The sequence below is a fragment of the Capsaspora owczarzaki genome (assembly GCF_000151315.2).
Source record: "Capsaspora owczarzaki ATCC 30864 unplaced genomic scaffold supercont2.6, whole genome shotgun sequence".
Taxonomy (NCBI): domain Eukaryota; class Filasterea; order Ministeriida; family Capsasporidae; genus Capsaspora; species Capsaspora owczarzaki.
The window spans coordinates 1,422,298-1,435,268 of NW_011887297.1; the positions used below are offsets into that span (position 1 = coordinate 1,422,298).

The window sequence follows — 12,971 nt, forward strand, 5'->3', positions numbered from 1 at the left end:
AGTGAGATGATAGTGATGCTCAGAATGGCTGTCTCAGTCTCAGTCTCAGTCTTCAGTCTCAGTCTTCAGTCAATGGCCAACCGCACCGTGCGCGACGCCGTCTCCGTCCACGGCACAAACCCACAGTATCTGATTGAGAAGATCCTCCGCGAGCGCATTGTGGAGGACGCGTACTGGAAGGAGCACTGCTTTGCCCTCACTGGTAAGCGAGAATAGAGAGACAGCTCTGCAGCAGCAGCATTGACACTGAACGGATGCATCCTCGTCAACTTGGACTCGCTGTGCTTCACTCAAACACATCATGCAGCCGAGTCGGTGATCGACAAGGCAGTCGAGCTCGCATATGTCGGAGGCACGTTCGGACAGCACGTCAAGCCATCGCCCTTCCTGTGCCTCACGCTCAAGCTGCTGCAGCTGCAGCCCAGCCATGACATCATCATGACTTACATTGAAAACACTGACTTTAAGTAAGTCGAAAAGGGGGGGGGGTTGCGTTGTTTGCGTACTGGCTGCTGCAACGATTCTGGTTTCTGAGCCAATTGGACAAAATACCCCCAAATCCTCATCCCCATTGATGGATGGATCTCACGCTTGCGGCGCTTACTTTTAAACTCATCCTGGTAGGTATCTTCGGGCGCTGGGCGCTTTCTACCTGCGTCTGACGGCGCAAAGCTTGGAAATTTACGAGGTGCTCGAGCCATTGTACACTGACTTTCGCAAACTCCGCACGCGAAACAAGGAAGGCGAGTACGGCTTGACGCACATGGACGAGTTTATCGACCGAATGCTGCGCGATGATCGCGTCTGCGACGTTGCCCTTCCGCGATTGATGCAGCGCCATGTTCTGGAAGTGAGCGGTCAACTGGAGCCCCGAGTCAGTGTACTCGAAGAAGACATGGAAGACAACGAAGAAGCTGCTGGCGACGATTCAGCTGATGACGGGGAAGCCGAGAAGCCAGAGTCGGAGTCTGACGCGCCGTTCAGCAAGTTGGGTTCTTCAAGTTCCGCTGCACCGCGACAAGATCGCAGTCGCAGCCGTAGTCGCAGTCCAGATTCTCGACACCAAAGCAGATATGCGCGATCTCGATCTCGCAGCCCTTCTCGCGATTCAGCGCCACGGCATCGCGGTCGAAGCCAGAGTCGAAGCCGAAGCCGAAGCCCTCCTTCACGTCACTCTTCCCGCCGCAGCCGCAGCCGCAGTCCCCGACGATCCGAGCAAAGCCATCGATCGCGCCACCACAGTCGCAGCCGCAGCCGCAGCCGCAGTCCATCGCACCACCATTCCAATCGTCGGCGCAGCCCAAGTCCTCGTCGGCGCTGAGCTCTCCGGTCCTTCTCCTTGGAACATGTAAACATCTCTGGGTTTTTCAGTTTGTTTCTTTTTGTAATTCTCGACCCCCTAAATCCTAAATACTGTACCCATCACTCTTCTTTCCACGCAAATCCTCCAAATCCAAAACTTCACAAACGTCGCAATCTGAACTTGAATCCCAAATGGCACATACGCCGGCCGCCGCTCCGCTGCTGACCATCCGATCCAGCCATGTTGAGATTGTGGCCTCGTTCCCCGCGTTTATTGCGCTGGTCTTGTGTGTACGTTGCGGTAGTTTGAAAATTGGACGTGCTCAAAGTAGGACGCTCACTCACTTCCACCAAACCCGCGTCCCTTCGTGTCATTGTCCACACACATTGCCGATTGCGCTTTGTTTGCAGATTGGCATTTCGTATGTCGCGCACTTTGAAGAGGCGACGCGGACGCACTGCAACGTCCCAAACATACTGCCGAGCGTAAGGTAAGATTGTGCACCACTCAAATCGTCCGAACATGCATGTCGAGATCAAGCAAAGAAAAGTGTGGGGAACAATATTGGAGCTGAATCGTTGAGTGGGAGCGGGAGTGGGATGAGTGGGGATGAAAACGACCCGTTTGACGTAGTGCAAATCCAATGGAACATGGCAAATGTACTCACGCTGTTTCAACCTTATCACTATCACTATTGGCATATGGAAATGATCGAACTTTTGATGCTCACTATCTCCGGCGCATGGTCATCAGCTCGAGCATTGGTGGATTTTTGCCGGAAAAGTGCATTTGGCAGTTTGCGATGGCGATTGTCTGCGCTCCTCGAGTATTGCAATCAGTGTTGATTTACAAGGTATGTGCTGTTGAAAGTGAAACACTGCTTGGATCGCGCTTGTTTCGGGAGAACCTTGGACAAGCGCTGACAAAGTGTGTTCAAATCGTCCAGTATTACCAGTCCCGGCCCATGCTTCAAAATAGCTTATTTCGGGTTTGTAACCTCCTAAAGTTCCTGCTTGCGGTATGCCAATCATGGCGAAAGTGCGCTCGGTTGTGTCTCGGCATTGCAACTCACTTGCTTTGCAACCAAACGCTGTCAGAACGCCGAATTGTTCTTTCTCCTCCTCCTCTCATTCGTGACGTCGACCGAAAACTACCCGGTGCACGAAGTGGGCTTTGTGGGATTTATCATCTTTTCCGTGCTACACATGACAATCCAGCTAGTGTTGCAATACCCGTTGGCACGCGTGAACGCCAAGGCGAACTCGGCCTTTTCGTTCAAACTGAAACTGGTTTGTTTGGTCGGCCACGCGGCCTCTTTCGCTGCCGCCATGTATTGCTTCTTCCGGCACAACGACTACTGCGAGCCCTACAGTAAGTTCGCTGCTTGGTAGAGTGCAGCAAGTTTGTTTCTTTTTTGCCGAGTTGCTCTCTGAATTTTTGAAATGTTTTCATGCGAAATAGTGTACAGCCAGTTTGCCTTCTTCGAGTACGTCACCATTGTTTTCAACATTATCAGTCACGCAAGCGCGTTGCTCGAGATTGGCGATACGTTCATCGTCTTTGGCGTCCTGGACAGTGCCAAGCATTTGTGATGCGCGTTCACGATTCACTCGTTTCGTTCCCTTGTATATTAGCACATAAACTATCGATTTAATGAAGCAGATACTCCACTCAGAGTCGAATTTCATCATGTCCAGTATGTATTTTGCCGTTGTCTACTGTAGGCAATGCTTTAATCTCACAACAAATCGGCTTAATCATCGTCTTCCATCTCAAACGAAGGTCGCTCCTCGTCCTCTTCCTCGGCCGGCTCGTCAGTGGTGTCGAATAGCGACTCGTCGATCACGACATCGTCTGGAGGGTGAGAAAGAGGACAAGTCAGCAAAAACATCCAAACCTGGAACAAAACGCAAACAACAACGCCACAAATTGAAAGAAAAACACTCACTCTCGTCTAGAATGGCAACATCGGACGTGCCGAGTGACTTGTCTTGCTCGAAGAGCTGTCGACCTGTTGGCTTCTTCTTGCGTTCGTCAGAGGCCTTGAGGGCGTTATTTGCTTGGCGCTGCTCGTCGAGCTCGCGATCAAAGTGTAGTTTCCACAACAAAAAGTTCTCGCGTGTGACGGGGGTGCCCTGCGCCCGGATGGCTTCCTCGTGCAACCGTTGTGCCTCCTTCTCTGCAGCCTCGCGCTCGGCAGTGTGGCGCGCCTCCAGTGTGCTCTCCACCCACTCCTTTGCAGCCGAAGCAATTGTAAAGATCATTGGGGTTCCGATATTTGCCAAAGCCTGCTCAAATGGTACGGGTTCAAAAAATAAAGCACTGCACGTCAGAAAGTGTCGAAAAGCGGAGATGGTCGAAATGCAAGTCAAAAGTTGGCTGACTGACCTGTTCTTGGACGACTGCTTTGAGCTGTTCTACGTCTTCCTCTTCCAGACCCTCCTCGACGGTGAGTTCAAAGTTTGGGAGCTCTTCTGGGTACTTTGGCGTGAACGTGCAGTTGAACACGATCGTGACTGTGAAAGAGTTCGGTGCAGTCAGAAACAGCGGTCCATCACACCCCTCCACACACAACCTTTCGCTTCTGGACTTGCCAACTTACTAATCATGTCGGGCTCTGTTGATGGCGTTGCGTTGATTCGCAGTTCGAATTGGCGCGGTGATTGTTCGATCTCTGGCAACGACCAAGCACAGCACAGACGTAAGTAAGCAGGTGCCCGCCAAAAGTCCATCATTCCCGATGTCCCCGCCCCCATTCTATCGTGTGAGCTTGTTCAGCAGCAAAAGTCCAGTCGCACTCTGCAGTCGCGTGGAGTGGCTGGCAGTCGAGTAAGGCGGGGATCTCGCCATTTCCCCTGCTTGCTGCTTTCCCTCTCGCTCTCCACGCACGCCGTCGCCTCGCATCCATGTGTGTGGATGGACAGGCTCCTTGTGTGGGCCACACACGCGGGTTTGAGCGCTGGGGGCTCGCTTTACCTTGGTACTCTTCCGGGTAGATGGACATGAGCGCCTCGACCTCCATTGCCTGCTCCTCGTCGTAGTCTACCAGATTGGAGGGGGCATCATCGCCATCGTTAGAGTCATTGTCATCAGTATCGCAGGCAAAGTCAAGGGTCGGAAGAGCGCGAAGTGATTCCCGCTGCATCATCATCATCATCATGGAGCACATTGTCGCAAACTCACTCATGGTCCTGGGTTCAGTTTTCAGTTCTCAGACACTACAAAAGACTGGCGCAAAACAACAAAGTCATAACATACAGCAGTACTACAACTATGTACGTCGAGCTCAAACTGCTCTGCTTTGACAGCTTCCATTTCCATATCCAAGCTTTTTCTCAGTCTCTCTCTCTCTCTCGTCTTCTTTGTGGAAATGTCGCGACCGACTGGCACGGATGGATCTGACTTTGGCTTCCGCCAGCGGGTCGAGTCGCAGTACTCGGACAGCGTTCGGTGCGTAGATGACCACCCAACTCTGGCAACTCTGAGAAGATGATGACAGTTCTGAGATTCAGACCAACTCACTCACCGTACATGTCCTTCGACCCCTCCACCACCTCCACCTCCACCACCACCCCCGACCTCTGCTTGTTAGCGTCAAGGGCACCTTCCGCAAGCTGAACGCGGGCGCTGCGGGGCTGACTGGCGCCTGGCTCTCGCTGGTCGTCGCCGCGTCCTTCATGGCGCCCGCGTCGTCTGCCGCGTCGTCCGACTTGTCGTCGGGCACACTCCACCCGTGGCTCGTCGGAGCGTCGTTTGCTGCGTCACTGATCGCACTCGCGCTCGGCAACGTCGCCATCGTGCAGAACAACACAATGTTCATTCGGCTCTTCCTCGGTCACGTCGTCCTCGATCTCGCTGCCGTCGGTCTGGCAATCTACTTTGCATTCACTGCGACAGTCCGCCACGAGCAGAATCTCCTGTTGGGCATTGCGCTGCCAGCGCTCCTCGTGGTTGTCAAGGGCTTCCAACTGTCGTTCGGACGTCGGCTGCTCGCGGTTTGGCAGCAACCCGCTGGACGCCAAAGAAAGACCAAGTAGAGATCTCGTGGCTTGGTTGGTGCTGCTTCAATACGATATGCACACTCGGCCGGTGGTTCTATTTGATGGTCGTCTGCCTGCCTGCTGAGTGGTTTGAGCAATGAGAAAAAAAAATCAAAACTTTGCTTTTTTGAAACCAAACAAATCGTTGACATGAAACAAAACAGCAGAAACACAGGATAAAATAATGAATGTATAGCAACCACAGGCATCGAGTCCGTGGAAAAGGGGATGGTGAGCACTCCCACAAGAGGGAGCGGTGCGGGAAGGCAACATATGCCAAAAAGCGCAATGTAGAAACAAACAAAGTGTAGTTGTGCCGCTACACGTCGGTGCTATCGGTAGAAATAGCGCTGTTCGAGCGAGAACGCAGCATGTGTGCCGCAGTGGGAGGAGGCGAGGCAGCTCGCGAGGAGGATGCGCTGGTTGGCTGGGACGAATCCTCATTGACCGGTGTACCCTCCCCCTCCTCGTCAGCAGCACTATTCGGCGACGTTCGTCCTGAAAGAGACGCAGCAGGGACAGTCAAAATGCGGGAATAGGGCGAGAGCTCCGTCCCGACAGAGTACGGGCGCTGTTGAGAACGCGCCACGCGTCTAGTTGCGACAACCGAGCTCGGCGCAGAAATACTGTTGGCGGCAGCATTCATTTCGTCAGGCTCCAATGCATGCATTCCTCGTATCGCCTCGCTCGCGGACGAGGTCGAGGCGTCGGACAAGTCTCGCAGCAGCGCATTGTCCGTATCCATGCTCTCGCTTTTCGTGATGGTGAAAGTTGGCAACCGGTGCAGCGCAGCAGCCGGACGCGGGGCATCATCCGACGACGCAGAGTCAACGTTGTACCAAGTCATGCCCGACACGTTTCCACCCGCAGTGGAGCTTGTCCGGCTCGCCCGCTCCTCGCTGACGCTGTTCGACAGCGACGACGGGGAATGGGTCAGCATGAAACTGTCTTCGCTCAGGAAGGAGTGCATCGACGATGAGCGCGAAACCTCATCTGGCAAGGTGGACAGATGCGTTTCCTGGGCGGCGCCCAATGCGTCCAGTGCGGCCGCCTGATCATCGGGTGCCCGAGCTGCCGCCTTGCTGGCGCGTTCCAGCTTTTTGAGCTGTGTTTGTTCAAGAGAGACCGTCGCGTCAGCACAATCACAAAAGTGAGCACAACAGCAACGAAAAGTCGAGCCAACAAGGATCGAAATCCAACAACATGAGCAACGAAAAAAACAAAATCACTCACCCGACGACGATGCTGAGTCAAGAGACGGGTCAACTCCCACATGTCGTTGCTATCAGCGGCTGGATTGTCCATGTCCGCGAGACGGCGACTGAGCTCGCGGTCGAGCGCCTCGAGTCGAAGCTTGAGCGCATCAAGATCGAGTTGGTCCAGCTCGTCGGCATCCGGCACAACAACGGGCGGCTTGGGCTTGGCCGACTCCTTGGGCTCGCGAGCAAGGGATGCCGAGTAGTTGACCTCTTCCGAGTTGTGCGGCGTGTTCAAAAACAGGGCCTGGATCTCGGGGATCGGCGGGAAGGCATAACCAATCCGTTGGAAGTGCTGGAAGCTTTCGATGGTCGCAGCCATTCGCTGCTCCTTGGGCCGAGCAGTCGCACCAACAGGCAAAGACGCGTTGGTGGCCGACAGGCTCGTGAGGCTGGTGCTGCCACTGACAGTGCTGGCAGAGCTGCTCTGGGGCACGTTGTCAAAGAACTGCTCAGTGTAGATGAGGTCTGTCAGGAAGATGCCCAGGTACGGCACGCAAGGCTGCCCTTTGCTGTGGAGCCGCTGCAACTCTTCGCGGTAGCGAGAGTGATTGGCCTCTTCCGACATGAGCTCGGACAAATCCTGGAATGTCTTGCGCTTGCGCTGGGAGACGACCGCCCACGTGCGCTTGAGGCGATAGATCGGGGTGCATTGCAGGCCGGTGAGCACGGCTTTGAGCGAGTTAAAGTTGCCCAACTTGGCAACATTTTCTGCAATCGACACAAACTTGGCAATGGTCGCTGCACGACGCTCGGCATCTTCGCGGCGCAGAATCTCCGAGGTGACGAGCAGGGCAATGTGGTTGAACCGATCAATCATGGCCATCACGTTCGGCGACTTTTCCATCTTGTCCTTGTGCGTCCAGCCGAGCGACATGCACTCTGAGAAGGTGATGCGCGACAGGAGGTCGGCGTCCATGAGGCACAGCTGCCGCGCGACGAGGCTGGATTGCATCTTGACAATGTCAAACTCGGATCCGTCGTCCGCAAAAGCCAGCGCTGGGAGTAGAATCCCAGTCGTGTAGGGCAACAAGACGCTGGCGGACGAGCTCGGCGCCGACAAAAAGTACCTGCTCATGGGGACGTTGCCGCTCGAGTCGCCGCTCGGCTGCTGCGAAACCCGAATGGCTTGGTGAGACTGGGAGCGAGCAAGTCCGGTGGAGTTGGTGGCCAGAGGAAGCGACTGGGCGGAGCTTTTTTTGCTGTTGCTGTTGTCGCGTGGAGGGGTCGCGCCAGCAGCCAGGGAAGAAGCGAGCTGCTGATACGAAGCGGGGGAGGCCAAAGCTCCAGAGTGAGCCGTCGGTGATTGCAGGTTCGAATAGCTGAATGCTTTCGGGACGTCGCTCGCAGATTCGTCCAGACGCAAGCGATGTTTAAACCGGGAGAACAAGGACGACGAGGATGCGTTGCTGGCAGAGTGCGTCAAATTGGGAGACGCAGTAAACAAGCGGCTCAAACGTGCTGCCTTGCCAGAGGAGAGTGCTCCCTCTTCAACGGCAGAAGCGGACGCTGGCAGTTTATTGGACTGTTTGCGCTCCAGCTTGATGGCCTTGATGCCCTCGCTGTGATAGCGCTGGTGGCCGCGACGCTTGCCAGACTTGCTGTCAGAGAGCTCAACAGAGTGGTCTGCGTGTGGCTCGTGCCCAGTGCTCGTGTCCCGAGTCGCTTTGTTTGGCGTCGTCATGCCCAAAACCCTGCTGGCTTTGAATCCTGCGAGCAGCGTTCGCTCGATAGACTCTGAAGACGCCAGGCTGTCCGACGAAGGCGAAGCGCGGCTGCGCAGGCTCAAGACGGGCTCCGAACGGCGATGTCGCGGCGAGTCTGCTTCCGAACTGACAGAGCTGACGCTGTACAAGGAGACGGACGACGAGCGTGATTGCGCCAAATCAGACGAACTATCGCTGACGATCGGGTGGTCAAGCGAGTACTCGAGTGAAAAGTCCCTTGGCAGACCCTCGGCAGAATACTGATGCTCGAATGGAGCAAACAGCTTGGCGGTATCGTCTGCCGCCGCTTCAACTCTGGCGTCAACACTGGGCTGCTGCTGCTCGCCGTCCCGCGTGGCTGTTGTAGCCGCAGCTGCTGGTGCCGATGCAGGGAGTGCGCTGAAAGAGGACGTCAGCGTCTCCGTGGCAGTGACAGTCGCCGAGTCGTCCGTGTCGTGCTGCGAGGAAATGCTGCTGAAATCGAGCGCCGCAGGGCGGGAAGACTTGCGCGGGCGCATGGAAGGGCTGGAGCCAGTTGCCACAGGAGTAGCGGGCGAAGCGGCGGGAGAGTCTTGCTGCTGCTGCTGGAGAGTCTGTATTGGTGAATCCTGCTTGGGTGCAGGCGACTCGCTGCTGGTGACGGCGGCGAGGGGCTTTTGGTTTCCGAGGGGAGCAGGGAACATTCCCAGGGCGTACTCGGAAGACAGCGGACGATCTGCCGTCGTTGAAGCGACTTTGGTAGTCAGGATCAGCTCGCTGCTCCGACGCCGCCGGAGCGCATACGGAGGCAAACGGCGAATGACGACGGGCGATTCCGCCTTGGAGGTGCCCCAGAAGCCAGACTCTGAGTTTGACCGCCCAGAAGGGCGCAGGACGTCGCGAGGGATGGCGCTCGGCCCGGTTTCCGCAGCATCGGCCGCAGAAGAAAGGAGCGGATCGGGTGCGGCGGAGGGTGTAGGGTCGACGAGCGTTGGCACTGGCGACTCGGAACGCGAGACGGGTGGGGATGCAAAGAACGTGTCTGGGGCGAGCGGAAGGGGCGAGGAGGTGATGGAGGACGTCAGATCGGCGTTTAGCAAGTGGAGCAAGTCAGTCGTGGAGTTGCTCCGACGGCCCAGCCGCGACAGAGGGGATGCACCGCGCCAGACATGCTGTGATGGCAGCACGTTGTGGCCCGTCAGCGCTGGAGACAGATGGGTTTGGAAGGATCCCGAGCTGCGCGCTTGCAGGCTGCGCGCAGCCTCGTTCGTGGGCGTTGACGCGCCGGACAAGGCGCGCATTTCCCGCGGCGAGCTAATGCCGAAGGCGACTTGGAAAAACTCGACGTGTGTTTGGGCTGCAATCATCAGCTCCTTGCATCGCTCCGTCAGGGTGCTACGGACGCGACTGTTGGTAGATGTTTCAACGTGGACTGTTTCATCATCGTCATCGTCGGCACTGCCTTCAGAGTCAGAGTGCAAGTCTTCTTCTTCTTCTTCGTCCGAGTCCGAGCTCGAGCGAGATTCGAGCTCGTCCAGCAGGTCGTCAGAAACGACACTGTCGTTCAAACGTTGCTCAATGGATGTTGATTCTCGTTCAGCGCTGCTGGTAGGATTGACAGCTTTGACGGTGGCAGCAGGAGGGGAAGGTGCACGCTGCTTTAGTTGCAAAACCGGCAAAGTCGAAGACGTGTCGGACAGATGCTTTGCCTCATTCGCAACATTCCCCGCGTGTGAACCGAGTATGGAGGCGTCGCTGTCGCCACCAGATGACAAGGCTTGCGATATTAGATGGAATGAGCTCGAGTCGCGGGACGACCGCCGTAGCTCCCGCACATGCCGAGAGGCTCTTCGACGCAGATGGAACTCGCGCTCGGTCGTGGAAATATCGTGCGCCCAGCTCCGCGCCAACGTGGAGATTTCCTTCGAGGCTCGCAGTAGCGCAGACTTTTGAGCCGCCCAGACGCGACGGGAAACGGTGGGCGTGCGTGCGCGTGGGAAGCCGCGACCTTCCGCAGACCGTGAGGTGCCGGCAAGGACTGGCGAGTTGGCGCCCGACCAGCGATTGGGGGCGGATGAGGAGAGGCTGCTCTCCATGCTCGCGGTCGAGCTGCTGGAAGCAATCCGCACGAGCGGTCGTGGGCTGGCAACATCGGGCGGCTGGACAATATTGGACGAGGTCGTTGGAATCAGGCTCGCAGGCGCATCTGGGTTGTCAACTGGAGCCAGTGTTGGCGTTAGTTGGGCGTCAGAGGATCGGCTGTCATCCTGCCTCAGGACATCGGCCATCCAGTCGGTGGTGGTGGCCACAAACTGGTCGACAGCAGCGCAAATCATTGTCGCCGCATCCAGGAGGGAGCTCGAATCCATCGAGCGCAAAGCATCGCCCACATGGGCGGCAATCGTCTGCTCAAACGAAGTTAATAGCAACGCACGAGCGCGCTGTTGGTCTGAAGCCAGTTCCAGCAAGCTGTCAGAGTTGACTGCCATCAGCCTCTTGTGCATTGGGACTGGCGACAGTCGCGGTCGGCCAGATTCACTAGCCGCTGTCGCTGTCGCTGGCGATGCTACTGCCGAAACCGCAATTTGCGGAACTTCAGCTTCGCTGAGACGGAGAGAAGGAGTTGACGGCAAAGACGACGACTGGCCGCGAGCAACGCCTTCCGCCGAGGGCGAAGCGGGTGCTGCTGGTGCGGGAATGGATGGCGGCGCCATTGAAGAAACGCCCGACAACCCGACAAAGGAGAGCGGCACGCGCGGCTTTGCATTTCGCCCCGTTCGCAGATTCGGAGATACTCCCGCCGTGGCGGTTGGAAGCAATGCTGGCGCAGTCTTGTCAACAGGCGAGGGCAGTGCGACCTCCAATGCTGGTATCTCGGCGATGGATGCCGTCGGACTCTCCGAGAGGGGCGAAGGGGTATTGCGCTTGCTCATGTAGCGGTCCATCTTTTCCTGCAACCGCAAGGCGGCAGCTGACTGCTTTGGAAATCCGAGCGGAGCAACGGCAGTTGGCGCCACTGCCGGCGGAGACGGGCTGATGCTGACGGACATTGGGATGACGTGCTCTGGAGAAGTCAGGGAGGTGCGTCGAGCAGCGGCAGGGTGGGCCGAGAAGGTCGAACTGCCGACATATTCGGTCGCCAGCGATGTCCGCCGCGTTGGCACTGGGTGGCGCATTGCCAGAGTTGGGTCGGTGTTGTTGTTGCTGTCGCCGCTGTTAGTGCGGTGCAAAGCGAGCGAAGGATCCGGAACGGCTGCTGCGCTTTGGCTGGATTCTTGTTTGGCCAGTGCCGCGGACGCCGACCCCACGGATGATGCTCGCTTTCGAGTGGTGACTTGCGGTTGCTGATCGCGTACTACAGATTCTCTGACATTGGCAGTTTCGGTCTGGCTGTGCTTGGAAGGGTTGATGCGTCGAGCCAGCCCGCTGAGTGTCGCGCTGACCAAGTTATGGCCGCTGTTGCTGCTGCTGCCGCTGCCGCTGGAGGTGGTGGCGGTGGTGCTGGTGCTGGTGCTGCTAGTGCTGCTGGTGCTGCTGATTCGAGTATTGCCAGAACCGGCACTGTTGATGCTTGCAAGACTACTATTGCTGGAACTGCCGCTGTGACCTGTTGCCAAGCCGAGCTGCTGAGTGCCACTCGGAGGCACAGGCATGGCGCCGCCCGTTGGGAGAAGCAAATTGTCGTGCTCGTGGCTAATGCGCTCAATCCACTTGTCCACTTCTGGCTCACTGGCATGCTGGAAGATGCGGACGATGTCACCCGCGATCGATGCGACTTTGAATGCCTTGCCCGCACCTGCAAGAAACAAAAAGTGAGGTGTATGCAAGAGATCAACCAAAGCCGGCCATTCATGATGTATTGTTTGTGAAACTGACAGATGCCGTTGTATGGAACGACGGTAGCGGTAGACAGCGAAATGAGCGCGTCAAATTTGACAGCCTTCTCTGTTGCGCCCCACAGCTTGCGTCGCGTAACAATGAGAATGTCACTGAGGAGGGTCCAAGCGTTGTTGTTGCAATATGCCGAGAACAATCACAGCATGTTGTGAGGTGAGCTGATCAGCAAAACGAACGAAAACGTTCCAATCAAAAACCGACAGAACTGCAGTACCTGAACAGGAACAAGCGGGTATAGCTCTTGAACTGGCCGTTCAGATTGAGCTCGAGAAAGTCTGACTTCATCACAAAGACGCGTGTTGGGTGCGCGCTGCCGCTTCCATCGTCCAACAAGTCCTAGAATCGGATACAATTTGAAGCGTGCGTTGAGTACAAAATTTGGGGGTTTTTTTCAATTCCAGGGCAAAACGGCCAGCGTGTGAATAGCAGTTGGAGGTTTCTAATCAGTCAGCAGATCAAGTAACGAAGGGATTGTGTGATGTGCAGAGTGCAGACGAGGGGATGATTCATCGGCGATTGCTTAGGATTATGAAGAGTATTCTTCTTAGGGTTGTTCGTATTGCTCTTGACTCTTTCCAGAATCAATCAGCGACTGCGTTTTTTGTTGTTGGCTCTGTCTGTGATGTCGCTCATCTCTTTTGCGACCGTGGACTGGTTGGCCAGAGTCTCACCAATTGCATGGGAACAATCCGAAAAAAAAAAAAATCACGAAAAGCGAAATTTTAGGATGGGGGACGATATGGCGGGAAAACGAACAAAACAACCAGGCGAACGTACCGGGCAGCCGTTG

General features: G+C 56.2%; 5 protein-coding genes across 5 annotated transcripts; 3 read left to right on the plus strand and 2 right to left on the minus strand.

Moving 5' to 3' along the window:
• Positions 1-15: 15 nt before the first annotated feature.
• On the plus strand, positions 16-1,421 carry CAOG_04440 (pre-mRNA-splicing factor 38A; the record flags this gene model as incomplete). The annotated part of the gene is made up of 3 exons (XM_004348218.2): positions 16-202; positions 308-467; positions 625-1,421. 3 exons carry the CDS (start codon positions 16-18, stop codon positions 1,319-1,321), a joined length of 1,044 nt encoding a protein of 347 aa, XP_004348268.2. The 3' UTR covers positions 1,322-1,421.
• A 14-nt stretch (positions 1,422-1,435) lies between these two features.
• On the plus strand, positions 1,436-2,966 carry CAOG_04441 (hypothetical protein). Its single transcript, XM_004348219.2, has 6 exons — positions 1,436-1,593; positions 1,714-1,793; positions 2,057-2,156; positions 2,250-2,321; positions 2,401-2,674; positions 2,765-2,966. Exons 1-6 carry the CDS (start codon positions 1,495-1,497, stop codon positions 2,893-2,895), a joined length of 756 nt encoding a protein of 251 aa, XP_004348269.1. The 5' UTR covers positions 1,436-1,494; the 3' UTR covers positions 2,896-2,966.
• CAOG_04442 (hypothetical protein) lies at positions 2,921-4,540 on the minus strand. The gene is made up of 6 exons (XM_004348220.2): positions 4,487-4,540; positions 4,280-4,345; positions 3,906-3,977; positions 3,692-3,819; positions 3,252-3,591; positions 2,921-3,157 (listed from the first exon to the last, which is right to left on the minus strand). The coding sequence occupies exons 1-6, from the start codon at positions 4,488-4,490 to the stop codon at positions 3,057-3,059; spliced, it is 711 nt and encodes a 236-aa protein (XP_004348270.2). The 5' UTR covers positions 4,491-4,540; the 3' UTR covers positions 2,921-3,056.
• A 116-nt stretch (positions 4,541-4,656) lies between these two features.
• CAOG_04443 (hypothetical protein) lies at positions 4,657-5,519 on the plus strand. The gene is made up of 2 exons (XM_004348221.2): positions 4,657-4,753; positions 4,896-5,519. The coding sequence occupies exons 1-2, from the start codon at positions 4,674-4,676 to the stop codon at positions 5,338-5,340; spliced, it is 525 nt and encodes a 174-aa protein (XP_004348271.1). The 5' UTR covers positions 4,657-4,673; the 3' UTR covers positions 5,341-5,519.
• Positions 5,493-12,971, minus strand: CAOG_04444 (hypothetical protein). Its single transcript, XM_004348222.2, has 5 exons — positions 12,959-12,971; positions 12,396-12,517; positions 12,161-12,273; positions 6,577-12,080; positions 5,493-6,448 (listed from the first exon to the last, which is right to left on the minus strand). The coding sequence occupies exons 2-5, from the start codon at positions 12,464-12,466 to the stop codon at positions 5,663-5,665; spliced, it is 6,474 nt and encodes a 2,157-aa protein (XP_004348272.2). The 5' UTR covers positions 12,467-12,517; positions 12,959-12,971; the 3' UTR covers positions 5,493-5,662.

Coding starts and splice junctions, on each gene's coding strand:
- CAOG_04441 (XM_004348219.2), top strand. CDS start 1,495: ATGGCACATACGCCGGCCGCCGCTCCGCTGCTGACCATCCGATCCAGC. Junction 2,322..2,400: donor TCCTAAAGTTCCTGCTTGCG/GTATGCCAATCA, acceptor AAACGCTGTCAG/AACGCCGAATTGTTCTTTCT. Junction 2,675..2,764: donor CGACTACTGCGAGCCCTACA/GTAAGTTCGCTG, acceptor CATGCGAAATAG/TGTACAGCCAGTTTGCCTTC.
- CAOG_04442 (XM_004348220.2), bottom strand. Junction 3,820..3,905: donor AACAGAGCCCGACATGATTA/GTAAGTTGGCAA, acceptor ACTCTTTCACAG/TCACGATCGTGTTCAACTGC. Junction 3,158..3,251: donor TGTTGCCATTCTAGACGAGA/GTGAGTGTTTTT, acceptor CTCACCCTCCAG/ACGATGTCGTGATCGACGAG.
- CAOG_04443 (XM_004348221.2), top strand. CDS start 4,674: ATGTCGCGACCGACTGGCACGGATGGATCTGACTTTGGCTTCCGCCAG. Junction 4,754..4,895: donor CAGTACTCGGACAGCGTTCG/GTGCGTAGATGA, acceptor TCTGCTTGTTAG/CGTCAAGGGCACCTTCCGCA.
- CAOG_04444 (XM_004348222.2), bottom strand. CDS start 12,466: ATGAAGTCAGACTTTCTCGAGCTCAATCTGAACGGCCAGTTCAAGAGC. Junction 12,274..12,395: donor ACCCGCTTGTTCCTGTTCAG/GTACTGCAGTTC, acceptor GACCCTCCTCAG/TGACATTCTCATTGTTACGC. Junction 6,449..6,576: donor TGACTCAGCATCGTCGTCGG/GTGAGTGATTTT, acceptor GAACAAACACAG/CTCAAAAAGCTGGAACGCGC.